This window comes from Musa acuminata, chromosome BXJ1-3, assembly GCF_036884655.1.
Source record: "Musa acuminata AAA Group cultivar baxijiao chromosome BXJ1-3, Cavendish_Baxijiao_AAA, whole genome shotgun sequence".
Lineage (NCBI taxonomy): Eukaryota > Viridiplantae > Streptophyta > Magnoliopsida > Zingiberales > Musaceae > Musa > Musa acuminata.
The window spans coordinates 43,438,971-43,451,938 of NC_088329.1; the positions used below are offsets into that span (position 1 = coordinate 43,438,971).

General features: G+C 40.4%; 2 protein-coding genes across 7 annotated transcripts; both read left to right on the forward strand.

Annotated features, from left to right (window-relative positions):
- The first annotated feature begins 224 nt into the window (after positions 1-224).
- On the forward strand, positions 225-6,064 carry LOC135633142 (transcription termination factor MTERF2, chloroplastic-like). Of its 2 annotated transcripts, XM_065142264.1 has the most exons (7): positions 225-909; positions 1,767-1,904; positions 2,009-2,255; positions 2,907-3,016; positions 3,766-3,948; positions 4,270-4,487; positions 5,185-6,064. In XM_065142264.1, the coding sequence occupies exons 1-7, from the start codon at positions 322-324 to the stop codon at positions 5,531-5,533; spliced, it is 1,833 nt and encodes a 610-aa protein (XP_064998336.1). In that variant the 5' UTR covers positions 225-321; the 3' UTR covers positions 5,534-6,064. The 2 variants fall into 2 exon arrangements, with proteins under 2 accessions (XP_064998336.1, XP_064998341.1); XM_065142269.1 differs by lacking the exon at positions 4,270-4,487 and having other exon boundaries at positions 226-909.
- A 148-nt stretch (positions 6,065-6,212) lies between these two features.
- Positions 6,213-12,484, forward strand: LOC103974490 (putative disease resistance protein RGA3). Of its 5 annotated transcripts, none has more exons than XR_010494916.1 (3): positions 6,213-9,863; positions 9,959-10,065; positions 11,566-12,484. XR_010494916.1 is itself a non-coding variant. In XM_065142251.1 (2 exons), the coding sequence occupies exon 1, from the start codon at positions 6,667-6,669 to the stop codon at positions 9,853-9,855; it is 3,189 nt and encodes a 1,062-aa protein (XP_064998323.1). In that variant the 5' UTR covers positions 6,213-6,666; the 3' UTR covers positions 9,856-9,863; positions 9,959-10,289. The 5 variants fall into 5 exon arrangements, 1 of the variants encoding a protein (XP_064998323.1); XR_010494917.1 differs by having other exon boundaries at positions 11,569-12,484; XR_010494908.1 differs by having other exon boundaries at positions 6,213-10,065.
- The last annotated feature ends 484 nt before the right edge of the window (positions 12,485-12,968 follow it).

The following is a 12,968-nucleotide window of genomic DNA, read 5'->3' on the forward strand; positions in this document are numbered from 1 at the left end:
ATCAAACATCCGGATCCAATAAGCTTATCGAATTTAGAACAAGAATTTATCTTGATATTTTAAATCGGATTCGGGTGTGTCAAGTCATATTGGCGGCCAATTAACGCATCAAACAATGGACCCGGATTCTACCTTTCTGGGCTCCACCTGTTTCGTTCACTACGAATCTAGTTGACGGTCGGGAACGAGTGTGGAGTGGATCCGCGCGCACCTTCTTGCGTGCGCCTGCTTCGTACGATCCATGAGTAACTGCGAGCCACCATCGTCGAGCTGGGTTTTAGAGATTTAGGGATTAGGGTTTCTGCGAGCCCAAGGGAAGCCATGGCTTCGTGGGCTCTCCCCGCTCCCACGACCGTAGTCCCAACTCTCTCCCCTTCGATCGATCGCCCTCGCTCGTGGAATGTCGCCTTCGTCCTCTTTCTCGGTTCCAACTCTCCTTCTCCCTTCGTTTCCTCGGTTTCCACCTCCTCTGTCCGCAGCTGCTGGTTCCGGGCCACGCGAGTACGGTTTGCCGCTGCCGAAGACGGGTGGTGTCCGTCTTCGACGTCCGGCTTGCCGGCCGTTGATGAAGCACGGGAAGCCGTGGTCGAGGTACTGCGGGAGTTCGGAGCCTCACAGGAGGACTCCCTTTATATCGCCGCCAATTCGCCGTGCTATGTAGAGATGCTCGTGGGGAACGTGCAAGAGCTGGATGAGCTCGGCCTGTGGGGTTCATGGAATAGCGAGATTGTGGAAGAGAACATGGACATGGGTAGCCTTAGTTTCAGGAAGAAGGTGTACTACATGGCCAAAAGTAAGGGAGATAAGGGCGTGCTTCCTTATCTGGAGAGAATTGGCGTCAAACTCTCCTCTGCTTTGCTCATTGCTAGGTATTTGTCCTCGGAGAAGCTTCCTCAGCTGATTGATAAGGTAAGAGCTTCAAATTATGGTAGATGGATGATATAATATGCGAAAAATATATGGTTTTGCGTTAACATCTATCTCATTTGTTTGATGAATTTAGTTGTTAAATGCAAATTAAAATTTGTCAATCATTGTTCTGACGTTTAATGTGCATCATCTTCTACTGTTCTTCCTGTAATTCCTGAGTCTCATCATCTGATATCATCATATTTTTCTTGGTACTGTTTATAGTATCTCATTCTCTTCCTTGAACTTGCTTCTATAGTATAGCTTGTCTTTCGTTACTAAATTTCTCAAGCAAGAATAAGAAAAAACTGGTTTTTCTTTTCTTACTTCTTTTGATGCTTAATGATCAACAATTCTAGAATGACCTAAAGGTCACGATATCAAATAGTTGGGACAATTTCTCCTGCTTTTATTGCTCTGGAGCCAAGTATTATTAGTAGTGAAAATAATGCATATTTGGGATCATCAATTATTCCATCGTCTGGTCTCAGGGAGCGTCATGTTACATGGGACATAATATTACTATCCATGAATTCCACAGGGGGAGTCATGAACTGGAAGAAAGTGAATTCATGACTTTCATCGCCTGGTTGCCATTTCGAATGTTTCAACTATGTTTCGGACATCGTAGTTGTCACCTTGTTCAACATATGTTGTTACTGCTATTTTATCGTTCCATTTCCAATGTAACTGTTGTTTCTCGTGATTTGTATTACCGTTTTCTTTATCTCACCTCACTTTCACTTCCTATTATTAAGCAAACACATTCTTTTGCTAGTAGCGATTTGATTACACCATTATTTCTCTAATGTTTATGAATTTAACCACACGCATCCTTTTTGTGGATTTGCTTGTAGGTCAATTTTGTGAGTGGAATTTTGTTTCCAAGCAGTATTAATAAGGCACTTATCGGAAGAAATGCTAGACGAATGATGATGCACCTATCGATTCCTGCGGATGAGGATGTTCAGAGCACTTTGTCCTTTTTTGAAAAAGTGTGTAATATTAAATGTTACTTTTTTACTTATCTGGGTTGTAGCATTGTACATCTTTGTTGTATTGAATGCATTATAGCATTTGTGACAAATATTTCATGCAGATGGAGGCAAGACACGGAGGTCTAAGTATGTTAGGTCACAAAGATGCCTCATTTCCCTATCTGGTCGAATCATTTCCAAAGCTTCTTTTGTGCTCTGTAGAAGACCATTTTAGACCGTTGGTTGGCTTTCTTGAACTTCTTGGTGTTCCTGAAGCAGGCATTGCAACTATACTATTGTCATTCCCCCCTATCATTTTCTGTGATATTGAGAAAGAAATCAAGCCAAAACTGTGTGCATTTAGCAAAGGTAACCTAACAAATGTATCAAAAGATATGTCCTTTAGTGTTAATAGATATTTATTTCAGTTTACTTGTCAGTAGTTGACTGGATAATCATTCTGTTGAAGGATAACCAGGGAATACTATCGTGCTTTGGAAGTTTGTATTTTGTTGGATAATTTTTTTTATTGAAGCTTGGGAAACATGCTTTTGTCACAGTATTGCCAGTTTTAATTATGCAACCACTCGCGTGCATATGGGTTTGGTCATCATGCATCATTCTATTTTGATTCGTGCATGCCTTGAAATCTTAAGTTAAGCTGGAATAGATATTTTGTTACTAGTGGAGTCTACTTACTACTTATAATTACATTGTGTTTAAATTGTTCTAGGTTTTTGTGAAAAGCATTTGTAAATTTACAACTCAAATCAGCGGATGCTTCATAAGCCTTTAGTAGTAGGTGCCTGAACCTTTATAGTATTATAGAGATTAGAATCTTAAGTTGTAGGTTTATTTGCAATTATTCTAATATTATGTATAATGATATTATATAATTTTAGGAAACTGAACTTTCACTAAGATTTCTTCCTCATCAGCATACTTGAACAACTGAGTTTTGTAGTAAGATTCTGTCATGGAGTCTTTAAAACCATTTTCATGTCTCATTGTTCTAGGCAGGTTTGGAAGAAAAAGATATTGCAAAGATGCTGATGAAATATCCATGGATTCTTTCAACCAGTATTCAGGGGAATTATGAGAAGATACTGGTTTTCTTCAATGAAAAGAAGGTAGAGCCCATCTATTCAAGTTACATCCATGTTTAAGTTGAATATAATACCATGTCAGAGTGGATTATTTTTGGATATTGCAAGACTTATATGCAATTGTTGGTCAAGAAAGCTAAGTTTCCATAAATCCTAGGCGCATATGCTAGATGCATTTTTTAGCAGTCGTTGCTTAGTCATGCATCATGACCTGCTCGCTGAAACTTGTTTGCAACTGATAAGTATTCAGATTTTTTGACATATTTTCATTACATTAGTTGAATACTGTACATATTTCAACACACACGATGCATCTTTTTTATTATAGCATTACTTATCTTGCAACACATTTTTGCTTCTATTATATGTATTTCAAGATTCCCCCATCTGTGCACTATTGTTATCCACAATAACTACTATCACAATACACTAATAAGAACACCCAAAAGCTATAAACAGACATTTAAGTTTTTTCTGTTGCAACCAAATAGCATTTATGCATCTACTTCTTGGCCCTTTTTAGTTAGTCAATTCTACTTCTTTTGGTATATAACATTTGCAAAGTCATGCACCATATATTAAGTGGAATCTCCTACTCAAAGTTGCCACCTTGATTGATGAGGTTCATGTAACTTTCTGACCAACTTTATTATTCTTATTCATCTTTTGCAAAGTCATGAATTTTGAAATATATTCATTGTATAGATGGTTTGTTGGTTCATATTCTTGGAGTGTTTATATATTTAACAAAACCTGATATCACTTTACTTCAGGTTCCAAAATCAAGTGTCGACCTCGCAATTAGGAGTTGGCCACATATATTGGGTTGTTCGGCTACAAAGATGAAGTCAATGGTGGAGCAATTTAATGAATTTGGTGTTAAGAAGAAGATGCTGGTTCCAGTTATTACCTCTAGCCCACAGCTCCTACTGAAGAAACCTAAAGAATTTCAAGAGGTATCAAATTGATTTTTTGTATAATTGCTAATTTTTTAAAAACATATGATCTTCTGTTGCTTATGTATGAAGCATTAATATGGATACTGTACATCGGTTAATGTACATAATTCTGTTGCATTGGCATTAATAACATAGCATATGCTGCATTAGCATTAATAACGTGGTTCTGTACATTGCTTGTTGTGCTGCATTAGCATTAAAAACGTACCAGATGCTTCAAAACATCAATTAAATTATATTAACTTACCTAAAATTTAGATTCATGCTTTAATTTGTGTTAGCTAATTAGTTTTCTCTCTTCTCTCTCTCTCCTCCTAGGTTGTATCATTTATGGAAGAAATTGGTTTTGATAGCAAAACCATTGGTAGGATTTTATGTCGCTGTCCAGAAATATTTGCTTCTAGTGTTGACAACACCTTGAGAAAGAAAGTCAATTTCCTTGCTGATTTTGGTGTCTCAAGAGACTGTCTTCTTCGGGTTGTCAGAAAATATCCAGAAATGCTACTTTTGGATACTGATAACACTTTACTTCCCAGGTATAGCGACAAGTACTTCCACCTAGATGTGGGTTTTAACATGTTTATTCATTCTTTGATAACCATTTTTTGGTAGGTTGTTTTCCCTCCTCTTGGTGGTTTGCATAACACATTACCTACTTAAATGCTGGCTTTGCATCCCAACGTGAAAGGCAAAATGAAAATCCTTTCAGCGGCTTGTTTACTTAAACATTCATCATATTCTGAGCAAGAATACATAGTTTGCTTTTCATTAGCATGGACTTTGCCTGAAACATACCAGTATCGTAAGACATGCTAATGTTCCCCATTTTAGTGTAATACCAGCCTTTTAAAACAAAAGAAAAAGTTGTATAGGCACTCTCATAACACAGCCCAAACAAAATTTCATGTGAGCCGGAAATATGCCTGTCATTCAGTCTTACATGGTCTAGGCCAGAGCTTCCTGATGTTTATTTTTTCTGCTTTTGTGAATTATCAGCGAGGGAGGATGTCTTGTTTTTCTCAGGAAACATTGATTAATCACCTAAGTAATACTTCTCAGGAAACATAGACTAATCACCTAAGTAATATAGAATAATAACTTTTACATGTTTATTTTCACTTTGTGTGCACTTAATTCCACTCACACTGACAATTCTTTATGTACATCCCCAGTAACAATGCTATATAGCAGTTGGTGGGATATCTGCTCATCTTGATTTGTGATGCATTGCAGGATGATCTTTCTTATGAGGGTTGGGCTGTCTAAGAGGGAAGTATGCTCCATGATCTGTAGATTTTCTCCCATACTGGGCTATAGCATTGAAATGGTTCTGAAACCAAAGCTTGATTTCCTCTTAAGAACCATGAAGAAGCCACTCAAGGAAATTATCGAATACCCAAGGTACTTCAGCTACTCACTGGACAAGAAGATAAAACCCAGATTCTGGGTGATTCAGAGTAGAAAACTCGAATGTAGTTTGAAGGACATGTTGTCTAAGAACGACGATGAGTTTGCACAAGAATATATGGGGATCGGAAGATTACTAGTGGTGCCCTCAGTTCCACCCAAAGATGGTTCATAGTAGAAAGATGTGAAACCATTTAGGAATCAATTCCAAAGTGCATGATTATTCTCATTTATATGACAAAGGCAAAGCTGGATATGTACTGCTAGTTCCATGTGATATGACTATGAACATTAACAGCCACATCCAGTATTTCTATGGGTACAAGTCATCAAAAGGGGTGAACCTGTTCTCCACTATCAAAGCTAAGGCAACTGAATATATATCAACATCACAGTGTGTTATATGTTCACAGAGAGATTTGGTTCTGTTCCAAATAAGATCTACCATGTCTGAAGAGTTGATGATGTGGAATCTGCGGGTTATGGCTTTATTTCTTGAGCCTTTCATGTTTTTCCCACATTTTGCATGTATCAACTGCAGATGTTTATAGCTTTGTGCTTATGAATGCAGAGCATTGATGTGAAATTCTAGTTATTATTACGAAATAACAAACCTTAAAATGTTGATCAGTATAAAATGTTGATCAGTATAACAAACCTTAATGTATACATAATATCTTTTACTTGGAATTGTTAGATGTTTGTATGTTATTCTTGTCATGTGTGCCTTATATTACCAAGTGGGGTGCCCATCTTATACTAACTATTAGTGATCTTGTAGCTGACATATTATCTGTTAGTGATCTTGTTTGTCTGTCAGATTTAGGTTGGTTTAAAACGTTGATCAGTATGACAAACCTTAATGTATACATAATATCTTTTACTTGAAATTGTTAGATGTTTGTATGTTATTCCTGTCATGTGTGGAAATTATTTTTCAACAAGATAGAAGTAAGTGTGAAGAAATTATAATTTGATGGAGAATAAAATATAATCGCGTTTGTTCTGTCTTCCACCCTATTCCCTCCACATCTCCATTAATGTCTTTTCTTTAGTTGGTAGGATGACACTAACTTTATTTTTTGTTTTTTTGTAATAATACTGTGAAAGACGACAGAGGCTGCATTTGGATTTGAATATAAAAGACACTCTTGTGTTGTTCGTCCAGCTAATAATAGTATTTTTCTTTTAGAGAGAAAAAAAAAGAAGAGTTTATGCAGGTATGACTTTGCAACCCTTCGCACCCTTTGCCTTGGCTGCCACAAGACTTTGGGAGAGAGCTACTCTACTCCCACTCTGTGATCAAAGATGGCCGTTGTTCTTGATGCCTTCATCTCCGGGCTGGTCGGTACGTTGAAGGACATGGCTAAAGAGGAGGTGGACTTGCTGTTGGGCGTCCCTGGGGAGATCCAAAAGCTCCAACGATCTCTCCGCAACATCCACTCTGTCCTTCGTGACGCGGAGAAGCGGCGGATCGAGGACGAGGAGGTCAACGATTGGCTGATGGAGCTCAAGGATGTCATGTACGACGCCGACAACCTCCTCGACGAGTGCCGGATGGAGGCCGAGAAGTGGACTCCTCGTGAGTCCGATCCGAAGCCGTCCACCTCGTGCGGATTTCCCATCTGTGCTTGCTTTCGCGAGGTCAAGTTCAGACATGCGGTGGGCGTCAAAATCAAGGATCTCAACGGTCGGCTGGAAGAGATCTCGGCCCGAAGGTCCAAGCTGCAACTCCATGTGTCTGCGGCGGAACCAAGGGTGGTTCCTCGAGTTAGTCGCATAACTTCCCCGGTGATGGAGTCTGACATGGTTGGCGAGCGACTGGAGGAGGACGCCGAGGCACTGGTGGAGCAGCTGACAAAGCAAGATCCGAGTAAGAACGTGGTGGTGCTGGCAACTGTGGGGATCGGCGGCATCGGAAAGACCACCCTCGCTCAGAAGGTGTTCAATGATGGTAAAATCAAAGCCAGCTTCCGCACCACCATCTGGGTGTGCGTGTCCCAAGAGTTCAGCGAGACGGATCTTCTCAGAAATATCGTTAAAGGTGCTGGTGGAAGCCATGGTGGAGAACAGAGCAGGAGTCTGCTGGAGCCCTTGGTGGAGGGTCTCCTGAGAGGGAACAAGTTCTTGCTGGTGTTGGATGATGTTTGGGATGCTCAGATCTGGGACGACTTGCTCCGCAATCCTTTGCAGGGAGGCGCAGCAGGGAGCAGGGTGCTGGTGACCACCAGAAACGCAGGGATCGCGAGGCAAATGAAGGCGGCCTACGTCCACGAGATGAAGCTGCTGCCTCCGGAGGATGGCTGGTCCCTCCTGTGCAAGAAGGCGACAATGAATGCAGAGGAGGAAAGGGATGCCCAAGATCTCAAGGACACAGGCATGAAGATTGTTGAGAAATGCGGAGGGCTTCCCCTGGCTATCAAGACCATCGGAGGGGTCCTCCGCGACAGAGGACTCAACAGAAGTGCGTGGGAGGAAGTTCTCCGCAGCGCCGCATGGTCACGGACCGGGCTTCCCGAAGGTGTGCATGGAGCACTGTATCTGAGCTACCAAGACTTGCCGTCCCATCTCAAGCAATGCTTTCTCTACTGTGTCTTGTTCCCCGAAGACTATGAGTATCGCTGGTCAGGCATCGTCAGATTATGGATAGCCGAGGGGTTTGTCGAAGCACGAGGAGATGTCAGCTTGGAGGAAACAGGGGAGCAATATTACAGAGATCTGCTTCATAGGAGCCTTCTACAATCGCAACCTTCCGATCTGGACTACGATGAGTATTCCAAGATGCATGACCTGCTGCGATCGCTCGGCCATTTCCTAACGATAGATGAGAGCTTGTTCATTAGTGACGTGCAAAATGAGTGGAGAAGTGGTGCCGCCCCGATGAAGCTGCGTCGGTTGTCGATTGTGGCCACTGAAACCACGGACATCCAGCATATCGTGAGTTTGACCAAGCAACATGAGTCGGTGAGGACATTGTTGGTGGAGGGAACACGTAACAATGTGGAGGATATAGATGATTGCTTGAAGAACCTCGTGCGACTTAGAGTCCTGCATCTTATGCACACAAAAATCGAGATTCTACCGCACTACATCGGAAATTTGATACACTTGAGATACTTGAATGTGCGTCATAGCCATATAACGGAGCTTCCAGAAAGCATATGCAATCTGACGAATTTGCAGTTTTTGGTCCTCAGAGATTGTGGACAGTTGACACAGATTCCCCTGGGTATAGACAGGCTATTCAATCTAAGGTCACTCGATTGTAGTGGTACACGACTGGAGAGCTTTCCATATGGAATAAAAAGGTTGAAGCACCTCAATGAACTCCAAGGATTCGTCGTGAACACGGGTAATGGTATGTGCCCATTGGAAGTACTAGGCGGCCTCCAGGAGCTCAGATACCTCTCCGTGGATAGGTTGGAGATGACGTACATGGAAGCTGAACCGAGAAGGGATACAAGCGGATTAAAGGGTAACCGAAAACTGAAGAAACTACTTTTAAGTTGCTCATCCACATCGACATCCGATGGTCACACGGAGGAACAGATCGAAAGAATCGCGAAGGTGTTGGATGTGGCACTTCATCCACCATCATCTGTTGTTTGGCTCAGGTTAGAGAATTTCTTCGGCCTCCGGTACCCCAGCTGGATGGCGTCTGCAAGCATCAGTTCGCTTCTTCCAAACATAAGCCGCTTGGAACTAATTCACTGCGATCAGTGGCCACTACTTCCACCGCTAGGAAAGCTCCCCAGTTTGGAGTTTCTTCACATAGTAGGTGCACGTGCAGTGACCACCATCGGACCGGAATTTTTTGGGTGTGAAGCTGCTGCTACTGGTCATGAACGGGAACGGAATTCAAAGCGCCCTTCTTCTTCTTCTACTTCTCCTCCTTCGTTGTTTCCGAAACTAAGGAAGCTGGAACTCTGGAATATGACTAACTTGGAAGTGTGGGATTGGGTAGCGGAAGGTTTTGCTATGCGTCGCCTCGACAAATTGTTCCTCGTAAATTGCCCGAAGTTGAAGTCTCTACCGGAAGGCCTGATCCGACAGGCAACCTGCTTAACCACATTGGATCTGACCAATGTGTGTGCTCTCAAGTCCATCAGAGGTTTCCCTTCTCTAAAAGAACTGAGTATAATTGGTAAATCAGATCTGGAGATTGTTACTGATCTCACTGCACTGGAGCTCTTGAAGTTGGGCAGGTTTTTGCTTCCATGCAATCATTTACCAGAGTGGTTGGCGGATTGCCTTGCATGTTTCACTACACTACAGAGACTGGACGTACGCGGAACCACCCAACTCCTCCGCAGATGCCTCCAAAATGGCGCAGACTGGCCCACGATCGAACGCTTTCCAATTTTTTCCATCAGAGATTTCCGAGGCAATTATATAAACTACATCAAGCATTCCTGCACCTTCGAGACAAACCTAGTCGATGATAATGCTGCTTTTGCTGCAGCTGCTGAAGACGAAGAAGTAAAAAGACATCAATGAGCTTTGAGGTAACTTACCTTTCATGCTCATGTCTCGACCATCTAACGTCTTCTGGTTTTGGAGTGGCAACTCACAATCATCTTTTCCTGCTTATGGCACGGAGATCGACATCAATCACGATGTAATTGGCAGTCATGTCTAATATGATCATTGCAAATGGAGCTGACCATGGAAAGTCCGAGACGTTTGAGCGGAAATGCAGATCGAGAGGTTGGTTGCGATTCATGCTACATTCCCATGATATGGTGATGAAACTATTTTGGCTTTCTGTATATTATGGTGATGAAACTATATATATTGAGGAACATAGAGATCATGTGTTGTGGAATTACTGTAGTACTAAGATGCAGACCTGTGAGCCTGTCAAATATCTGATGTAGCTGTACTAGACAAAGAAGTAGTTTTCTGATTTGTTCTTCTGATCATTCTGTTCATTCACAAGAACTCCCAAAATGATCCCCCACGGGCCACATTTGCAACCCTGATGGTATCACCGACTCTTCAAGCTTTGTTAGGTACCTCCATTGCTGAGTAGAGCCAAGCAGGTGAAGCACTCATCCTTTGCAATGAACTCTCAACAAAAGGAGCCTGTCTTTACACTCTGAAGGCTCTGGAGTGGTTTGGAGTGTTCTATGAATCTGAGTTGCAAACTGATCTTTGCCTAGATCAGAATGTTTTGTCCTGGCCATCTTTTTTGTTAGTTCTTGTACAAGGTGTCTCTGTCTTATATGACTGCACATTTCATGCATGCTAAGATATATAGAAAGAATCATATCTTTGATAAAAACGATGAGTTGGGTCAGCACTTTTTCCTAGAGAATACAAGGAAATGGAGTTGAATACATTCATCCAAGTGCAAGAATTTAGAAGACTTAGACAAGAATGACTAACTTTGTATCTAAACCTTGTTACAATGAACTTCTTGTTGGCATTTGCTTGATACATTAAAACCTTGAACTGTTCATGAAACAGTTGCCACAGATCTTTGCTAACTTATTGACATGAGCTGTAGGTTCCTCCAAATACATGAACTGTTTGCATCCAAGTTCTGCACATTTGCATATATGAGAGTGTACCTTAAGTTGGCATAATAATAACTTGTATTATGTCTAGTTTCTACTTATTAATTCCCTCTTCTTAGTAATAATCATTTAATTAAACCTTCCCGCTAAATGGACACCACAATGATTGTATTAAGTCAAGATCTTGATTCTTCTTATTCTTGTTCTCAGGTCTACAAAATCATAAATGCAGGTAACAAGCTGTATCATAATGACATAATCTAAAACAATTTAAACTATGCATAAGCAGATCTGGCTTCAAATTTTCTTGGCATCTTAAGATAATTTCCTGAATATAGCATACCTCTTGATATTTTGTTGCAATTTCAGAAATGACATCAGAATCTGGTAATAAGAACAGCAAGATAAAAGTGCATTGTGATTTTTCTTCCATTTTTATGCATGCTTTATGCGAAAGGTAATTAAAAATTTGAAAAGAGCCTTTTAGAATCTATATTTCGACCAACTAAGAGTCTTGTGGTTTTAGGTAATTCATACCAGGTCTAATTAAATCTCAGTTTAATCCGATTGTAATGCATCTGGCGGTATCAATGTCATGCTTGCATCGATATCGCATAATTGTATTTAATGATGAATTGTGCAACCATTCCTGACCATAAACTGATAAATCTCCTTCGAATGCTCTTAGCAGGTGGTTAAAGCTTAACTTTGAATGTTTGACAAGCTGTCACTTAGCAATGAGCCTTTGAAAAGCTTCGCTCAAAGGAATAGACCTCTTCATGGATCCATAGCAAGTGTTCACCTATCTAGTATCTGTAAATGTTTGTCAGAAGCCATGGCTGAGTTCACAGCAAGGTTTCCCTGAATCAAGACAAGACACAGAGGCCTGTGTTGGTCTGCTACAAAGATAGATACAGCTTGTGAAGTGTGGGCTTTTCTTGGTGACAAACTAGGCATTTGGACCAACCATGTGATGACGACAATGCTTGCTTGGCATTTTGCAGGCATTTCATTGCCAGTTGCTGTAGGCGGATCACACACTGTGCTACATGAACAGAGATCAGCAAAAGAAAAGAAAGCAGTGTGAAGTAGCTTGTTGCTGTAGATGGGATCACATATTGTGCTGCAAGAACAGAGATGAGGGAAAGAAAAAAATCCATATCAGAAAACAGTGAAGTGCTCAGGCCTATGATCACTGCAATCTCTGCAGATTGCTGAACATTTGGGCCATTCAAAGAAGAAAAAGAAAAGAGCCCTTTTTTTCTTCCATGATGTAAAGTGAGTTATCGACAGTAAAAGAATGCAGGAAAAGTGAAGTATCAGAACTTTTGTGGGTGGTTGATCCATGAATGCAAATTGCAACACCTCTTGGGTTCAGAATTCAGATTACATGAGAAAAGTAATGGCTAAATCATTGGTACCATGAAATGATCTTGGATCCAGAGAGTTGGTGAAGATATTTGGAGGAACATAAAAAGTCCAAAAATCAATTTTTTTTATTGTAGATAGTAGAGACAAAGAATTTGTTTGTGTCATCATCTATATTTGTTCTATTCTTTTCCTTCGTTTGATTTGCTTTTCAACAATGACAAACCCAAATATTCCAAGTATTTATTGTCAATCAATTTTAGCAATAACTGATAAGAAGATATTTGAAAACACCACATTAAAAGAAGGAATTGATTGATATCAAGAAAAACATTTCATTAACTCAGATGTGTGACAAAATGAAAATTTAAAATATTTTTCATTCCGAATCACTTTAATACATGCTAAGTTTAATCATTATGATGACAATAAACATGCTATCATATCAATCATTAATAGATTAATGCTTTCAGATTACACCAGCAAGTTCTGCTTGGGGGAAATATAATGATCATCCACAAGCATTAGCAAACAAAACTTTGATAGGTGTTATTCTACCTATAAATCTATCTTCTATTGATATATATGCCATTTTTCTAGAAGACAATATATTTAACTTCCTCAATGATATATAGCCAAGTAGCTTGATGATCTATATCTAGGAGAATTTTCTCATAAATTAGTGTTAACATAGAATGTATTAATATCTAAACTACCTTGTAT

What these genes read in the sequence shown, in the direction of transcription:
- LOC103974490 (XM_065142251.1), top strand. Translation starts at nt 6,667, where the DNA reads ATGGCCGTTGTTCTTGATGCCTTCATCTCCGGGCTGGTCGGTACGTTG.
- LOC135633142 (XM_065142264.1), top strand. Translation starts at nt 322, where the DNA reads ATGGCTTCGTGGGCTCTCCCCGCTCCCACGACCGTAGTCCCAACTCTC. An exon ending in TTCCTCAGCTGATTGATAAG is followed by an intron (nt 910 to 1,766) that starts GTAAGAGCTTCA and finishes ATTTGCTTGTAG; the next exon opens with GTCAATTTTGTGAGTGGAAT. An exon ending in GATAACACTTTACTTCCCAG is followed by an intron (nt 4,488 to 5,184) that starts GTATAGCGACAA and finishes GATGCATTGCAG; the next exon opens with GATGATCTTTCTTATGAGGG.